Source organism: Erythrolamprus reginae, chromosome 7 (assembly GCF_031021105.1).
Source record: "Erythrolamprus reginae isolate rEryReg1 chromosome 7, rEryReg1.hap1, whole genome shotgun sequence".
Classification (NCBI taxonomy): Eukaryota; Metazoa; Chordata; class Lepidosauria; order Squamata; family Dipsadidae; genus Erythrolamprus; species Erythrolamprus reginae.
Genome location: NC_091956.1, coordinates 3,508,020 through 3,521,760, shown reverse-complemented (window position 1 = coordinate 3,521,760; position 13,741 = coordinate 3,508,020). Strand labels below are relative to the sequence as shown.

The 13,741-nt window shown below is 41.1% G+C and overlaps 1 protein-coding gene across 1 annotated transcript in view; it reads right to left on the bottom strand.

The window, feature by feature from the left end:
- Positions 1-13,741, bottom strand: part of SLC4A11 (solute carrier family 4 member 11) — a 95,633-nt gene that overhangs the window by 67,708 nt on the left and 14,184 nt on the right. The window contains 1 exon segment of the mRNA XM_070756857.1: positions 4,269-4,319. Within this exon segment, the coding sequence (XP_070612958.1) occupies positions 4,269-4,319 (51 nt within the window).

The following is a 13,741-nucleotide window of genomic DNA, read 5'->3' as shown; positions in this document are numbered from 1 at the left end:
GGGATGCTGCTTATTCTTTGCAACGATTAAACGGATACGCACGCAGAAACCGTTTCTGCCTTAACAAGGGGCTTTTATTGATTTTTATCCTCAAACAGGGCCAGCTTTGCTCTGTCTGGGGCTTTGTCGGATAAAACGATGAAAATGTTTATAGATTTGCAAAAACAGATGAGATTGGATAGCGCAGGGATGGCTAACGGTCATAAGTCACTTTTTTTTTTGTCGTCGTAACTTCGAATGGTCACTAAATAAATTATTATTATTATTTTTTAATTATTTATTAGATTTGTATGCCGCCCCTCTCCGAAGACTCGGGGTGGCTCACAACAGTAATAAAAACTATTATTATTATTATTATTATTATTATTATTATTATTATTATTAATTAGATTTGTATCCCGCCCCTCTCTGCAGACTCGGGGCGGCTCACAGCAACAATAAAACAATGTACAACAAATCTATTAATTTAAAAAACACTAAAAACCCCTTATTAAAAGCAAACATACACACAAAGATACCATGCATAAACTGTACAGGCCCGGGGGGAGATGACTCAATTCCCCCATAACTGACGGCAGAGGTGGGTTTTAAGGAGTTTACGAAAGGCAAGGAGGGTGGGGGCAGTTCTAATCTCCGGGGGGAGCTGTTTTTAATTGTAAATCCAGGGCTGTCTGTATTTTCTATGATTTTTTAAAAAGTAATTTATTGAACAGGTTTGCACAAACACTTAAAATTCTTCAAAGTGCTGTCCTTGGGCCTCTACACATTTTTTCCAACAACTCCGCCATGACCGGTATGTGCCCTGGAAGGCGTCTTCGGGGACACATCACAAGGTCCTTGTCACGGCTGATTGGATCTCTTCTATGGATGAAAAACACGTCTTGCCACAACGCGCTACGAGTCCGCGAGTTCCTGGCCAAACACCAGGTGCCAACACTGCCCCAACCCCCTATAGTCCTGACGTCGCCCCAGCAGACTTCTTTTGGTTCCCAGCCCTGAAAGGAACCCGTTTTTTGTCCATAGAAGGGATCCAATGAGCCGTGACAAAAACCTTGCGAGAGGTCCACAAAGACCCCTTCCAGGGCACGTACCGGTCACGACAGACTCGCTGGAGAAAATGTGTAGAGGCCCAAGGACAGTACTTTGAAGAATTTTAAGTGTTTGTGCAAATCTGTTCAATAAATTACTTAAAATAATAATAATTGCATTACTTTTGGAACTCACCCTGTATATGTGAGGATTTAACACTGACGAACGCCGCTTTCTAAAACAGGCAATGTCTCTTGTCATTTGTCTCGCTGTCAGCCCAGCTGTTCAAGGGACGTGCAAAAATTTGCACAGCGGGTTTGGTATTGTTCTGGAGTAACGTGTTGTATTACTTTACTCAACCCAACACAGATTAGCACATAATTTTTTGGGGGGGTGGGGGGGTTAGAATGTGGAAGTGTTTCCTGTTCTTGATGCCAGCTCTACTTACAGTTTGCAAATTCCAACCCCTTGCAGCAGTTATTTATGTAGATCGGGAGGGGGGGGTAGGTCTCCAACCTTGGCAACTTTAAGACTTGTGGACATCAACTCTGGGAATTGAACTTCAACTCTGGGTAGCTGAAGTCCACAAGTCTTAAAGTTGCCAAGGTTGGAGACCTCCCTGATTTACATTTTCATTTTAACTTCAGAACACCATCTTTCGGCTGTGGGGAGGAGGGCATTTGCACAGGTTCGCCTGGTGCACCAGTTGCGGCCCTATTTGCACAGGGAGTCTTTGCTCACAGTCACACATGCCCTCATCACCTCGAGGTTCGACTACTGCAACGCTCTCTACATGGGGCTACCTCTGAAGAGTGTTCGGAAACTGTGCAGAACGCAGAACGCAGCTGCGAGAGCAATCATGGGCTTTCCCAGATATGCCCATGTCTCTTCAACACTCCGCGGTTTACATTGCCTGCCGATTAGTTTCCGGTCACAATTCAAAGTGTTGGTTTTGACCTATAAAGCCCTACATGGCATTGGACCAGAATACCTACAGGACTGTCTTCTGCCGCATGAATCCCAGCGGCCGATTACATCCCGCAGAGTCGGCCTTCTCTGTGTCCCGTCGACTAAACAATGTTGTCTGGTGGGACCCAGGGGAAGAGCCTTCTCTGTGGCGGCCCCGGCCCTCTGGAATCAACTCCCCCCGGAGATTCGAACTGCCCCCAACCTCCTCGCCTTCCGCAAGACTTTGAAAATTGTTGCCAGGCATGGGGGAACTGATGTATACCAAACTAGTAAGATTTATGTATGGTTATGATTGGGTAGTATGGTTGTTTTTTAATGATAAGGGTTTTAGTCATAGTTTTAATCATTGGATTTGTTATGTTAAAATTGTTTACTGTTGCTATGAGCCGCCCCGAGTCTTCAGAGAGGGGCGACATACAAATCTAATAAATTATTATTATTCTTATTATGTCAATACAACACAGCAAATGAGATCACTATGCTGGATTTCATATTTCATCCCCAGTCGGGCGCTTCCCAAGCACCTAGGACTGCGTGATGTAGCGGCGAATTATGTTTGCTGATCCCAGTAAAGCGGCCTTTTGCAATTGACAGATGGAGAAGTTGTCAATTCCGATGGTTTTCAAATGTCCGCTGAGATCCTTTGGCCCTGCGCCCAGCATGCCAAGGACCACTGGGACCACTTTCACGGGCTTATGCCAGAGTCGTTGCAGCTCGATTTTCAGATCTTCGTATTTCACTAATTTGTCTAGCTGCTTCTCCTCAATTCTGCTGTCTCCTGGGATTGCGATGTCGATGATCCATACTTTCTTTTTCTCCACAATCACAATGTCTGGTGTGCTATGCTTCAGAATTCGGTCAGTCTGAAGTCGGAAGTCCCACAGTAGTTTTGCTTGCTCATTTTCCACCACTTTTTCGAGCTTATGATCCCACCAGTTCTTTGCCACTGGTAAATGGTAGTTCCGGCACATGTTCCAGTGGATCATCTGTGCCACAGCATCACAGATGATCCACTGGAATTATTATTATTATTATTATTATTATTATTATTATTATTATTATTATTATTATTAAATATTCTTATTATTATTATTATTATTATTATTATTATTCTTATTATTCTTATTCTTATTATTATCATTTCAATATTAGGAAATACACTCCCCCACCCATAGAAACTTCATCCTACAGAGACTGTGGGTTCTCCAACTCTGGAGGTTTTTAAGCTATGAATCATATCGGTCCTTGTTTCCGTCATCAAAAGAAAAAGTTCTTGATCATCCAGCATATAACTTCTTTTTTATGCACTTGTAAAGGACCCTTGTGTCTCACCTCCGTGGTCTTTTCAGCAAACTCTTCCACTTAAACTTAAGCAAAATTAAAGATGATGTAACGTGTATTCTAGTTTTCTGTTTTCTAATCCTGTCTTGTCCAACTTCCATGTGGTTCCAGTGCCTGCGTCTCCCAGAGCTGTGTTTCATGTTTATTGTCTTACATAATGTTATTTATATTAACACAAGTGCACATAAGCAACTAATTTGGTTTTAATTGCATGGCAGGGAGGGAGGGAAGAGAGGGAGGAAAGGCTAGAGGAAAAGAGGGATAGAAGGATGGAGGGAGGAGAAAGAAAGGAAGGAAAGAGAGAAAGAGGAAGGAAGGAGGGAACCAGGCAGAGGGAAGGAGGGAAGAGAGGAAGAAGTGGGAGGGAGGAGAGCAAGAGAGGAAAGGGAGGGAGGGGGAGAGCAAGAGAAAAGGATGGGCAAAATGAAAGGAGGGAAGAGAAAGGAAGAAAGAAGGGAGGGAGGGAGGAGGAAGAAAGAAAGGAGAGGGAATGAGAGGCATGAAGGAAGGAAGGGAGAAGGAAAAAAGAAACAGAGGGGGCAGGAAGGAGGAAAAAAGGAAGGAAGGGAAAAGGAGGCAAGAAACAGAGAGAGGGAGGAAGAAGGAGAGAGGTTGAGAGAGAAAAGGAAGGAAGAAACAAAGGAAGGGAAGGGAAGGAAGGGAAAAGGAGGGAAGAAACAGAGACGGAGGAGGAAGGAAGGAAGGAAGGAGGGAGAGAGAGAAAAGGAAGGAAGAAACAGAGGGAGGGGGAAGGACGGGAGAAGATATAAAAAAGGAAGGAAAGAGAAAATGGAAGAGAGGAGGGAGAAAGAGAAAAGGAAGGAAGGAAGCAAGGAGGGAGGGAGGGAGGGAGGGAAGGAAGGAAGGAAGGAAGGAAGGAAGGAAGGAAGGAAGGAAGGAAGGAAGGAAGGAAGGAAGGAAATGCTTACCTGTTTCTTCAAAGAAGTACCCATTTCTGGACATTGCTGCCGGTGGACTTTCTAGGCAGGAGAAAAAATAGAGAAACCTAAGTAAGATAGTAACTTAAACTGTCCACTTTTTTTAAAAACAAACCCCAAGCATTCAATAAAGATAAAATAACTCACTGAGTTTGATTTGCTCAACCGCTGTGGCTATGAAGGTCATAAAATGGGGCGAAACTCATTAAACTACCTCCTTTAACCATGGAAACGTTGGGGTCAGTGATGGACATAAGTCAAGCATTGGCTACACTAGCAAATACTAAAGGGTCAACATACACTGAGAGCATCTGCACCAAGACAAAATTCCTTGTGCCTCCAATCACACTTGGCCAATAAAGAATTCTATTCAGTCTTAATCAGGAAAAGTCCCCCAGAAACATAACATATATTATAACTGTAAACAACTAAATTTATTTCATATTCATGCACAATGCATTTATCATTTTCTCCAAAAATACAAAAAAACCCACCCTATTTTCTTTCCATATCTTGCCTCATCTCCATAAACAAATCCTTAAAGCTTCATCGTTCGAAGTTAATCAGGAGGGAAAAAAATCCCATTAAAGAGCTACCAGAAGCAACCTATTAAAATCTAATTCCATCAAATAATACCCCACAAATTAATTTCTTATCGCTTTCTCTTCATCTCCTTTTAAAAAACCTCCTACCCATGCTTAACCCTTTCCTTCCATTTAATACCGCAGCTTGTCACTTTCTCTAAATGCACAACAACAAAATTCTCTTTTTACTCCATATCTTATCCATAAAACAAATATTTATAAAGTCTCAACACTGTCAAACTTTTTACTAAGTCTGCACCTTCTACTATTTCTACTAGTTTTTTTCTCATCGTTCCTAACACCCTTTTCCTCCCACTTAGGACTGTGTGACTGTAACTTGTTGGTTGTATCCGAAGATTTTTATTAATATTGATTGTTTCTTCATTGCTTGTTTGACCCCTATGACAATCATTAAGTGTTGTAACACATGATTCTTGACAAATGTATATTTTCTTTTATGTACACTGAGAGCATGTTCACCAAGACAAATTCCTTGTGTGTCCAATCACACAGCCAATAAAGAATTATATCTACTTACCTAACTACCTTACTACCTATCTATCTACCTACCTACCTACCTACAGTATCTATATATCCATCTATCTATCTATCTATCTATCTATCTATCTATCTATCTATCTATCTATCATTTATTTATTAGATTTGTATGCCGCCCCTCTCCGAAGACTCGGGGCGGCTAACAACAATATAAAAAGACAATGTAAACAAATCTAATATTAAAAATAATCTTAAAAACCCCAATTTAAAAAAACACACTCATACCATGCATAAATTGTATATACCTAGGGGGAATGGAATATCTCAATTCCCCCATGCCTGACAACCGAGGTGGGTTTTAAGGAGCTTGCAAAAGGCAAGGAGGGTGGGGGCAACTCTGATATCTGGGGGGAGCTGGTTCCAGAGGGTTGGGGCTGCCACAGAAAAGGCTCTTCTCCTGGGTCCCGCCAAACGACATTGCTTAGTCGACGGGACCCGGAGAAGGCCAACTCTGTGGGACCTAACCAGTTGCTGGGATTCGTGCGGCAGAAGGCGGTCCCGGAGATATTCTGGTCCGATGCTATCTATCTATCTATCTATCTATCTATCTATCTATCTATCTATCTATCTATCTATCTATCTATCTATCTACCTACCTACCTACCTACCTACCTACCTACCTACCTACCTACCTACATCTATCCATCCATCCATCTATCTAATTATCTATCTATCTAACTATCTATCTATCTGAGACCCCCCTTCTCGTGGAGGTGGATGGCCGACGGGAAAATCCAGGATGTGTCACTGCAGTCTTGTAGTTCTATGAAATTGTGACGACACATCTCCCTGGTGACGTTCCCCAGTTGAAAACGAAGATGAAGCGAATCCTATAGTCCGTCTCCGGTCCAAACAATTCCTCTCCCGGACTTAGGACCAGACAGTCCACCGGGTGGGACTGGATTCTCCCGTCGACCTCCACCAGAAAGGGCGTCTCGGATAAGACCAACGCCTCTTCTCCATTGGGTCGACGGGAGAATCCAGGATGGGCCTAACCTTGTAGCTGTATAGACTGAGTCGAAATTGTGAGGACACGCCTCCCTGGTGACGTTCCCCAGTTGAAAACGACTACTGGCTACCTGTCTTTTTTCCCGCAGATGGAGTTTGCGTGAGTTGTATGAATTTTGTATAACGTAATATTATACCATACCGCGCCGTACTACCCCCATTATATTATCCTTGTAAATCAACAATAGGAAAATATCCTGCTCTAAATAATCTTTTCAACCACAATTGAAGAAAAAAACACACACAAGCCAAGGAAGGCCAAATAGGAGTCAGTGTTTGCTTCACTGATTCTCACAAAAAAGGCTTTTTTGATTGTGTCGACCACATCATGCTGGGGAAAGTGCACCGAAAAATGAAAACACCCAGCACATCCTTTTGTCCTGATGTGAAAATTATGTGCAGGTCAGAAAGTCACAGCGGAGACAGAACAAGGCGAAATAGATTGGCGCCACGTTGGCAAAAGGAATTGCAGGGTTGCAGAATGACGGAGTCGGGAGGGAACTCGGAGGTCCTCTAGTCCAACCCCCTAGCTCAAGAGAGAGACCCTACACCCGTAATGGAGAACCTCCGGCACATGTAGGTTCTCCATTAGTTCCATTAGTTCCATTGGTTGCCGATCAGTTTCCGGTCACAATTCAAAGTGTTGGTTATGACCTATAAAGCCCTTCATGGCACCGGACCAGATTATTTCCGGGACAGCCTTCTGCCGCACGAATCCCAGCGCCCAGTTAGGTCCCACAGAGTGGGCCTTCTCTGGGTCCCGTCAACTAAACAATGCCGTTTGGCGGGACCCAGGGGAAGAGCCTTCTCTGTGGCGGCCCCGACTCTCTGGAACCAACTCTCCCCAGAGATTAGAACTGCCCCTACTCTCCCTGCCTTCCGTAAACTCCTTAAAACCCACCTTTGTCGTCAGGCATGGGGGAACTGAAACACCTCCCCCGGGCATGTACAATTTATGCATGGTATGTTTGTGTGTGTGTTTGTTAGTAAAATGGGGTTCTTTTTTAAAACATTTTAAATTATATTTGGATTTGTTATGAATTGTTGTGTCTTGTTGTGAGCCGCCCCGAGTCTGCGGAGAGGGGCGGCATACAAATCTAAATAATAAATAAATAAATAAATAAATAAATAAATAAATAAATAAATAAATAAATAAATAAATAAATACAGGAAATAGTATAAGGGCAGACTAGATGGACCGTGAGGTCTTTTTCTACCGTCACTCTTCTATGTTTCTATGTTTCTATATTATTTGACCGAAAGAGTCGTAGATGCTTGGAACAAACTTCCAGCAGACGTGGTTGGTAAATCCACGGGAACTGAATGTAAACCTACCTGGGATAAACATAGATCCATTGTAAGATAAAATACAGGAAAGAGTATAAGGGCAGACTAGATGGACCAGGAGGTCTTTTTCTGCCGTCAATCTTCTATGTTTCTATGATCACTTAATCCAAAGTTTGACCTGTCAATCCAACCTTATTTTTGAATGACACGAGTGTGAATCGCAGACTGTTTTTTGAATAAGGTGTAGTTTGGGGGTCTCGGTTATTGTACCCTAAAAAGGCTAAAAACCCGCTGCTTCAATCCTTGGAAGGCTGAAGAGACAAAACACACACACACACCAGAAATGAGGCTGATGATACACACAAAATATCCCTGGCTTTTCAGAGGAGGAGGTGGAAGGGAAGCGAGGCTGCCTTGGCAAGGCTGATCCTTTGAAGGCAAACATCCACCCACGCACCGGGGACGGGGGGGGGGGGATCAGCGGAGTCTGGAGTCCTCCTGTGCCCCCCCTCCCCTTTCACCAATCCCCAATTTCTGGGTTGCAAATTTCATTTCCAGCCTGCTGGCTAAAAACAAGCCAGCATTGCAAAGCAAATCCTGCCAGGTTTTGCAAAACGCACGGCGGCCGAATCTGGGTGTAAGGAGAAGTGGGTTTAACGGGCGAGGAGGGGGATCATCGGCCAGGTGGTGTGGGTGTGTTGTGTTGTGGGTTTGAGGTTTCTGTTCCTCTCTGCTCCCCTCCACACACCTGTGCCAACCTTCCTATATAGCTGCTGTAAGGAAACAACACACGCACACATTTCCACCCCAAAAATAATCCAGGATGGTGATGGTGGTTTTGCAAGGATTTTGCACAAACGGTGTCCAGGAACCGAGTTAGGAGCCCCGTTGCATGTCGGGATTCGTCCGAGGGTCCCGACAGAGATCGCGTAAACAGGAAAAAAGGGGTCAATTTTTTCCCCTGGTTTTTGAAAGGTGCCAGACGAAGAGAAAAACAGATTTTGCGTTTTTTAATGTCTCTGCCGGAAAGGGGGGTGTTCACTTCCAGCAATCGTGGTCAGCGGAAATCCTAGTCTAATCCTACCCCTCAAACCCACCCACCCCGGTTTGATCATCCCACACCCAGAAATCCTTGACTTACGACCAGAACGAAGCTGAAAATTTTTGTGGCTTAAGCGAGACCGTTGTTAAGTGAGTTTTGCCCCTATTTTAATGACTTTCTTTTTTTGGGGGGGGGGGTTACATTTTTTTCCTCCTCCATCACAAAACATACAATACAAAATACCTTCTCTTTTTAGTACTGTACCATAAAAGTTGATTTGATTAGTACATCATATATAATCACAAAATTCATTAACTTGGTTTAATGTCGGTATCAATAACCTTTTTTTTTAGTGCCATCTAATTTTGTCATCCAGATTAACCAATTGTCTTCTAATTTATTTTACCATTAGGCCCTTTATTTTATAATTAAATTTCATTTTTAATATTTCTTCAAATATTTAATACAAATCAAAATCTTTCTAGCTTATTAAACATTAAGACATAGAGCCTCCTTCATCTCTTTAGACATTTTAATAAAGCTAAACGCCCTTCTTTAACCTATTAATACTAAAAACTAAGAAAAAAAAATAGTTAAAAAAAAGACAAATTAAAAAAAACAAGTCAATTTCAAACTTTTCTCATCTCCCTCATAATATCGTCTATTTGTTTACTTCCAAATCTTGAATCAGAACTTATCACCCTTTTTTCAAACAGCTGATCTCCTTGCTTACTATAAATCATATTAATTAATTAACCCCACTTAATACACTAAACCAGAATAATAAAGCATTAAATCATCAAATTACTTAGTCAAGGAAGTCTGAATTTTGAAAACGCAACTGTGGAGATACTGCAATGGTCCTTAAGTATGAAGGAAAAAAACCAGATCATAAATCACTTTTTTCAGTGTCGGTGTAACTTCGAACAGTCACTAAATGAATGTTCCAAAGTTAAGGACTGACAGAAACAAGTTTATTTCTAAAGATAATATCACAATGCACGTAAATGGTTTGCTTGGCTGCATAGCTTGAGGAATCACAAGCAGGAAGAGGGAGATTGTGATCCCGCTGTATAGAGCGCTGGTGAGACCACATTTGGATCATACTGTGTTCAGTTCTGGAGACCTCACATACAAAAAGATATTGACAAAATTGAACGGGTCCAAAGACGGGCTACAAGAATGATGGAAGGTCTTAAGCATAAAACGTATCAGGAAAGACTTAATGAACTCCATCTGTAGAGTCTGGAGGACAGAAGGAAAAGGGGGGACATGATCGAAACATTTAAATATGTGAAAGGGTTAAATAAGGTTCAGGAGGGAAGTGTTTTTAATAGGAAAGTGAACACAAGAACAAGGGGGCACAATCTGAGGTTAGTTGGGGGAAAGATCAAAAGCAACATGAGAAAATATTATTTTACTGAAAGAGTAGTAGATCCTTGGAACAAACTTCCAACAGACGTGGTTGGTAAATCCACAGTAACTGAATTTAAACATGCCTGGGATAAACATAGATCCATTGTAAGATAAAATACAGGAAAGTCTACGGAGAGGGGCGGCATTCAAATCCAATCAATCAATCAATCAATCAATCAATAAATAAATAAATAAATAAATAATAAATAAGATAGATAGATAGATAGATAGATAGGATAGGATAGATAGATAGATAGATAGATATTGTAGATAGATAGATAGATAAGATTGAGATAGATAGATAGATAGATAGATAGATAGATAGATAGATATTGTAGATAGATAGATAGATAGATAAGATTGAGATAGATAGATAGATAGATAGATAGATATTGTAGATAGATAGATAGATAAGATTGAGATAGATAGATAGATAGATAGATAGATAGATAGATAGATATTGTAGATAGATAGATAGATAAGATTGAGATAGATAGATAGATAGATAGATAGATAGATAGATAGATATTGTAGATAGATAGATAGATAAGATTGAGATAGATAGATAGATAGATAGATAGATATTGTAGATAGATAGATAGATAGATAAGATTGAGATAGATAGATAGATAGATAGATAGATAGATAGATAGATAGATAGATAGATATTGTAGATAGATAGATAGATAGATAAGATTGAGATAGATAGATAGATAGATAGATAGATAGATATTGTAGATAGATAGATAGATAGATAGATAGATAGATAGATATTGTAGATAGATAGATAGATAGATAGATAAGATTGAGATAGATAGATAGATAGATAGATAGATAGATAGATAGATAGATAGATAGATAGATAGATAGTATAAGGGCAGACTAGATGGACCATGAAGTCTTTTTCTGCCGTCAGCCTTCTATGTTTCTATGTAACCACGGGAAAAGCTGATGTAAACCATAATCAGCATGTAATTATGGGTTTGCTAATTGTTCTGCAACCTGATTGGCTGTAACTTATATAATAGGAGTAACACCCTTGCATAGGTGTGGTTTGTTATAGAGTGGTTTTGTGCTGGGTGGTTTGTAGCTAGTGGTTGGTGCTTAGTGGTTGCAGTGGTGGGTGTAATAAGAGTTATGTAACAGTATTGTGGATAGTTTATTATAGTAGTTAAGTGTAAAAATGATAGTTCATTTAGAGAAGCATTTTGACAAGAAGTAAAATATATTTTTACAAGAAAGCCTGCTGTAGTGTTTTTCACTGAAGACTTCAATTAGGTATCATGGTTAATCTGTGGCTAGTTGGTGGGTTAACTTCTGCATGAGCAAAACTCTCCCAACAAGGAAACCAAGAAGCTTGTTTTGAGCATGCTAAAGCTTTCCAGCATCATGGCTTGCCACACTCAGTGAATCCAACCAGTGTTAGATAGAAACATAGAAACATAGAAGACTGACGGCAGAAAAAGGCCTCATGGTCCATCAAGTCTGCCCTTATACTATTTTCTGTATTTTATCTTAGGATGGATCTATGTTTATCCCAGGCATGTTTAAATTCAGTTACTGTGGATTTATCTACCACGTCTGCTGGAAGTTTGTTCCAAGGATCTACTACTCTTTCAGTAAAATAATATTTTCTCATGTTGCTTCTGATCTTTCCCCCAACTAACTTCAGATTGTGTCCCCTTGTTCTTGTGTTCACTTTCCTATTAAAAACACTTCCCTCCTGGACCTTATTTAACCCTTTAATATATTTAAATTGATTTTTAGGAAATCATTTCAATCTTTAATACATATTTCTAAGCAACGTTCAAAAATCCACTTAATAGCCCCCTGGTGTACAGCTAAGGAGCCTGTGCCGCATATCTCAAATAGAATCACACCGTCATTTTTAAATAGCGCCATTTCCTATAACGGTACGTCCATTTTCCAGCATGCTTCTAGTCCTCATGATTCCACGATTGAAATTTTTTGAAAGAGATTTCCTCTCTACGGGACAGTTCCCTGTGATGTTAAGTCATAGCAGCAAAGGGTTGATTAAAGCGATCGTTTTAAAATCAGAGCAGAGGAGAGGGCGGCATACAAATCCAATAAATAATAATAATAATAATAATAATAATAATAATAATAATAATAATAATAATAAATGAGGGCCGTGTGCCTCAGACTTCCATCTCCGAAATGGGAAGAATTTTCCAACTTCCCACGGAAGAGAAATTGTTGTGGTTGGCTCTGGCCCAGCTCCTGCCCCAAGGAATGTGGAGGTGGATGCAGGGGAAACATCAACATGTCCTAGGCCTGTTTTATTGCCGACAGAGTCGGGTAGTGCAGTTTCCTCGGACGAAGAAGGTGGGGGTGACTTGAAGAGGGGGGGCTTGGCACACAGCCCAGGAAGCCAATCTCCATTATCTTCGGTCGATTCGGATGACGAAGTGTTAGACCCACGCAGGCACAGAATTATGCATCGAAGAGACCAATTGAGGAAATATTACAGGAGATAACCTGTGTTTGGGTGGGGCTCCAGTAATTCTGCCGCACGAATCCCAGCGACTGGTTAGGTCCCACAGAGTTGGCCTTCTCCGGGTCCCGTCGACTAAACAATGCAATTTGGCGGGACCCAGGAGAAGAGCCTTCTCTGTGGCGGCCCCGACCCTCTGAAACCAGCTCCCCCCAGATATCAGAGTTGCCCCCACCCTCCTTGCCTTTCGCAAGCTCCTTAAAACCCACCTCTGTCGTCAGGCATGGGGGAACTGAATTTTTTTCCCTTCCCCCTAGGCTTATGGAATTTATACATGGTATGCTTGTTTGTTGGTCTCTTAAATTGGGGTTTTTAGATTATTTTTTAATATTAGATTTGTTACATTGTCTTTTTTATTGTTGTTAGGGTTAGGGTTAGGGTTAGAGTCTTCGGAGAGGGCGGCATACAAATCTAATAAATAAATGAATGAATGAATAAATGAATGAATAAATGAATGAATGAATGAATAAATAAATAAATAAATAAAAGCTGCTGAAATAAATAGCTGCGTGTTGGTTTGGCCGTTGTGGAAGATTATCTGATCATTGTTCTTCAGGACCCTGCCTTACTGTTTCCAGACTTTTTCACGACTTTGAAACCAAAGCAGAGCAAAGTGTGTGTGTGTTTCACTTCGTGGGAGAAAGAGAGCTGTGACGTTTCTTCACAGCTGCCAGCAAAGTACTTAAAGACTGACTAAGGGGATTGTACAGACTACCAGGTTGTTTTGGGGACGAGTGCTCTTTGCGATACAAAAAGGGTGCTTTGTTTCTTTTGCATTTTTGTGATAAAGAACATTGTTTTTGAACTTTCAAGTGTGTGTGTGTGTCTGAAATTTCTACCCTTGAATTTTCGGGAGGCTCCTACCAGAGAGCCCGGCAGAACAGAAATAAAGAAGGATTATGCATCAGCCAGCTATTTCAGCACTGTGGGAATCCTATTTGGGCCGTCAGCTTTCTCAACCTTTCCTCATAGTTTAACAGAAGCGTAATAGCATCAATACGTCAAGCTCCCTTCAAACTTAAATACCTCAAAAAAACTACCTTGACAGCATTCC